Source organism: Halyomorpha halys, unplaced genomic scaffold, assembly GCF_000696795.3.
Source record: "Halyomorpha halys isolate HHAL.00 unplaced genomic scaffold, Hhal_1.1 Scaffold433.1, whole genome shotgun sequence".
Classification (NCBI taxonomy): domain Eukaryota; kingdom Metazoa; phylum Arthropoda; class Insecta; order Hemiptera; family Pentatomidae; genus Halyomorpha; species Halyomorpha halys.
Window position 1 is genome coordinate 565,433 of NW_027115152.1, and position 4,927 is coordinate 570,359.

Here is a 4,927-nt window from a genome sequence, read left to right on the forward strand (position 1 = left end):
AGGGGGGGAGTGATTGGTCAATCAGGTTTTCCACATAAATTTCGGATTTCATTAAGTAATCAAATACACTTGTTGGTTAAGTACTCATCATATATATGAAAATGGCATGTATAATCCAAATTTAATGGGCATAAAACCATGGGGCATAGCTAATATACATATTAAATAATTACATAACTTTTATATAAAATATAGATTGTTGATTACAAGTTGAAATGTTGTAAAATCAACCGTAGAGCTTAATATTAACTGATACTGAATAATCTTGAAGATATTTCTCTAATTCAGAATTCCAATTAACTTTTGCTAAGCAGTAATAGGTTTAGGAATTGAAGAGCTGAATAATCTTGAAGATATTTCCCGAATTCATAATTCCAATTAACTTTTGCTAAACAGTAATAGGTTTAGGAATTGAAGAACTATATAGAGTGTATTATTTTATTGTACATTTTAACAATTAGTGCAGTACTATTTCATTAAACAATTCAGTCCTTATATGAGTCAAGGCAATTATATTATCAATTGACATATTACTGTACATTAACAACAAAAGAAAGATCAGGAAAGCCTCATTCGAATAATGGGCCATGTTGTATTCCTAAATTGGCTTTAGTTCAAAACTGAAGTAAGATAAAACAATATATATCTTAAATCTAATTGGCACAGGTTATAACTGAGTTCAATTCAAATATTTTTTAGTATCTCACAATATTTACATCTCCTAAAAACTACATTAGATAATGTTTCTTAAGTTATTTATCGACAATAAGAGAAACATAGACTCATTATTTCTAAAAATACTATGAAGGAAACCCAATCATGAATTATAAAAATCATGAATGAATCTTTCATTCGTTAACTTAATTGATTTTATGGCAAGCTTTTACTTCCAATATGAGCATTTCTAAAATATAAGAAACATCATAATGTACAACTTTTCCTTAAAATATACATAATTTTTTAATTTCAGTCTTACTAAGAAACATTGAGTATTTACAATATAATATACTAATTAATTAAAATTAAGTATCAAATAATTATAATACACTATGTATATGATATCTGTACATATTACAAAAAAAAAAAAAAACAACAAAAAAACTACAAATATATATATACATAAAATGAAATGAAAATTAACAAGGTACATACAATAATAGCGGGCCACAATAAAAACAATAAATTAGTCAATTTCAGTTTTAATAAATATAGCTAATGGATTTAACGGCTATGTATCCAAAATCGAAGTCATGTAAGTACGAACTGATAAAGTTATTTAATCAGGTAAACAGTAGAAAATGAATGGCACTTCAATTGATAGAATTAAAATCAAACAACATTCTAATTATTATAAAGAAAAAGGAACTATGGATTAAAATGAGAACAAGGCCACATCATTGTTATATTTTTTTTTCATTCTTTTGTAACTTTCACATGTTTTGTGATTAATTTATAAAAATAAATTTATATACATGCTGTCTGTTATTTGTACATTATCTATAATAGAAGATGAAAATTCTTAACAGTCTGAACGTAAAATTTATAATAAATAAACACCTATTATTTTAAAGAATAGACAACCATCATTCTTTATCAATTGTAAAAAAAATATATATTTACAATAAATTAATGGATTTTTGAACACTTTACAATGGCCAAATTAATGAGTATACTATATTATATATAGTATACTCATTAATATGTTTCTTATCGATCGGACACTATACGATTTTTATTGATGGATCTCGATCTAATTTATAAAGTGTTTTTTTCACACGCAATGCTGTGAGACGGACTGCAGGATTTGCGTGCCAACATTCCTGCATGATTTTTGATAGAACTGAAGTCACCTGTAAATAAAATAACCATAAAATGTAGTAAATATAAGTTCACAAATCACAACTAATAAAAAAAAAAGTCAGGAAGCCACATGATTTGCGTAGCAAGAATCTAGGAGCCAAATCTTCAGAACCTATCTCTCCTTTGACTCCCAAACCACTTGCCTGGCCTTTTCAGCTAAGTAGTAGCGGAGCATTGAGAAGGCTACACACCAATTTGTCTTGGCACAATATAACAGTATGTTCTAGGATGCAGAACTTCCTAGTGAAGTCTTACCTGTTTTAGACAAGACAGATAAAAATTTTCTCTCCGACCAATTTGGACAACCATGTGTTAGCACTGATTTCTAGGACTTGCCTCTTTGAGCTCACCACATCTAATTAGTAACCCTGTTTAACTTATATTTCATGTTCATTCTAAGTTTAATGATTTACATAGCATACTATTTTCTTTTGTATTATATAAAATTAATTTTATTTCCTTTGCGATCTAATGTTTATTTAACTGTTTACATCAGTTTTCTTTTATTTGACTTAATAAAGAAGACATTATTTTTTGCTGAAGTCAAAAAGTCTTCATTATTTTCCTTCCCTGGTCTCACATACTTAACTTTATTGATTAAACTATTATTCAAACCATCATATGCCAACTATATAATTACAGTCCACACTGCATAAATTTAATTAACAACATAACATAAATTTTATACAATAAAAAAAAAAAAGGAAAAAAAAAGAAGCAATAGTAAATTTCAATGAAAAAATAAGTTATCAGGTCAGAACTTAATAAAAAGTTAAGAATTTTATAAATAAAATACAATTTTAAATTTAATTTAATCGAATTGATAAATTTGTTTCATAAAAGCATTTGTGTATTCTTTTTTAATTAGGACTTATGCAATCTTAACTGTTTGTTGTAGAAAGGTTTCACTATAATGTATTTTTTAAGTTTTAACATAATATAATAAAAATGGTATATTTTGTAAATGTATTAAGATAGAAAAAACTGACTGAAGATTTAACTTTTATGACATTTACCTTCTCTAATAAATGTATTAAGATATTGGGACAACTTATTAAAAATTATTCATGATTGTTACCTGAGAGTTTTGCCAGCGGGATGGCATATGTGGCCTGATACCCTTGACGCAAACCGCAAGGTGCATATCATCAAATGATGGATCACTGGGAACAACATCATGATAAGGAAGAGCATACTCATCAGCCTCGAGGCCCCATTTCTCACAGCTTCCGCTCGTTACACATCTCCTAAAATTATCAAGAAAAAGCTTAAATACAGTAATAATATATTAGTTATTATAATCTTTATTTAGAAGGCACTGTCTATTAAATAAAAAAATGCTACCAATTATTACAGAATGGTTTATTATTTGAATTAACTAATAATTATATCAGTATATAACAAACAATAAAAAACTATAATGAAATCATGCTATTCTTGAAGTCTGAGGATAATTGTGGAGTGACTTGTAACTATGTACATCAGACAGATTTATTTTTATTTGATTTTTTGATTCAATTATTTTTAACTGTAAAGTCTCAAATTTTGAAGAAGTTGAAATGTTTTTGTTTGTGTCATAATTTAAATAGTCTTTGATTTAGAGTTTATAAATTTTCTATATTCATGAATAAATAATTCATTTTCAGTGTTCTTTATATTTTAATATATTTTTTTTTTGTAAACAAACTGAAAAAGCTAGTCATAAAATGGGTATCTCTAACTTATCTATAAACCAAATTTCCATGCTAATCATTTCTTATCTTTATGACAAAACTTTTATAATAAAATTTCAAGTCATTAAATAGGATAAAATTTAAAAAATATACAATACATGCATTAAGAGTACATTTATAGCCTGATGTCAAAACCATTCTATGATATTTCTTATGCATAAACAATTTAAATTTATGAATATATTTTTAAAAATTTAATTTACCTGCACATTTCCCAGAAAACAAGACTTAAGGCATATATATCTGCCATTTTAAAAGCATCAAATGATTTTGTGTCTAAAGATTCGTCTAAAACTTCAGGAGCCATGTATCTTCTAGTTCCCACTCTGGTGTTAGGTGTTATATCTATTTCATTGGTTTCACTAGATAATCGGGGGGGAAAAAAAAGAAAATTAAGAAATATCAACAAAATTTAACTAAAACACTGTTAAAAAAATGTAAGGTTTGAATGATACCTGATAAATCTCACAGCAAGACCAAAGTCAGCGATAGCACATTCACCATTTCTCTTGACAAGAATATTTCTCGATTTAATATCCCTATGAGCAATACCAGGTTTTCCACGAGTTCCAAAAATTTCCGTGTGCAAATGGGCAACTCCGGCAGCAGCAGAACGAGCCAGTTTCTGCAAACCTTCGGGTTCGATGACTGATGACCTCAAAACATCGTATAAAGAACCTCTCTCGTGGAAATCGGTGATAAGTAACATCTGTGTCCAAGAACCAGTCCCTTTGATATCCGCAGCAATAAACCCTAAATAAAAACAAAAAAAATATAAGTAATTCACATACATTACACATGAAAAAAATAATTATACTAATATTGATTTTTTTTTTCCACAAGATATCAATGATCCTATTTCTACAAAAAGACTAAGCATATTCATGTAAATGTTTATCATGATTACTATGGCTGTATTCCTTTTATTATATAATAATATAAAAATCGTTCTACCTAAATTTATGACTAAACAATAATCTTCAAAGATAGAGAAATGACATGGAATGAAAAAAATACTTCATTCTAGGATCTATGTTCTCTTGAATAACGATGACACTAACAGGTTTGGAAAGCTTTTTTTTTTAGTGTAATATTTCTTCATAAATAAGATTTGAACTCTGCTCTCAGTCAGCAAACACAAAATAATGAAATTTATAAAAATAACTTAAATATATACCAGGGCATTCAAAAAGTCCTGTCGTTTTTCGTTTGTTCGTTGTTTATTTTGATTCTAGAGTGTTTGCTAATTAATTCCGTTCAATACAACTTTTATCCATGTAAACACAAATGTTTATACTTTATGAATAGGAGGCTAAGGAGGATTAATTTAATGC

At 27.4% G+C, this 4,927-nt stretch overlaps 1 protein-coding gene across 2 annotated transcripts in view; it reads right to left on the reverse strand.

Moving 5' to 3' along the window:
- Positions 1 to 424: 424 nt before the first annotated feature.
- Positions 425 to 4,927, reverse strand: part of tkv (thickveins) — a 158,100-nt gene continuing 153,597 nt past the window's right edge. For both annotated transcript variants that reach the window (XM_067052245.1, XM_014423635.2), the window contains exons 6-9: positions 4,049 to 4,346; positions 3,797 to 3,955; positions 2,939 to 3,107; positions 425 to 1,850 (exon numbers count right to left, since the gene is read on the reverse strand). In XM_067052245.1, coding sequence (XP_066908346.1) covers positions 1,722 to 1,850; positions 2,939 to 3,107; positions 3,797 to 3,955; positions 4,049 to 4,346 — 755 coding nt within the window. In that variant the 3' untranslated portion in view covers positions 425 to 1,721. The remainder of the gene's footprint in view (positions 1,851 to 2,938; positions 3,108 to 3,796; positions 3,956 to 4,048; positions 4,347 to 4,927) is intronic.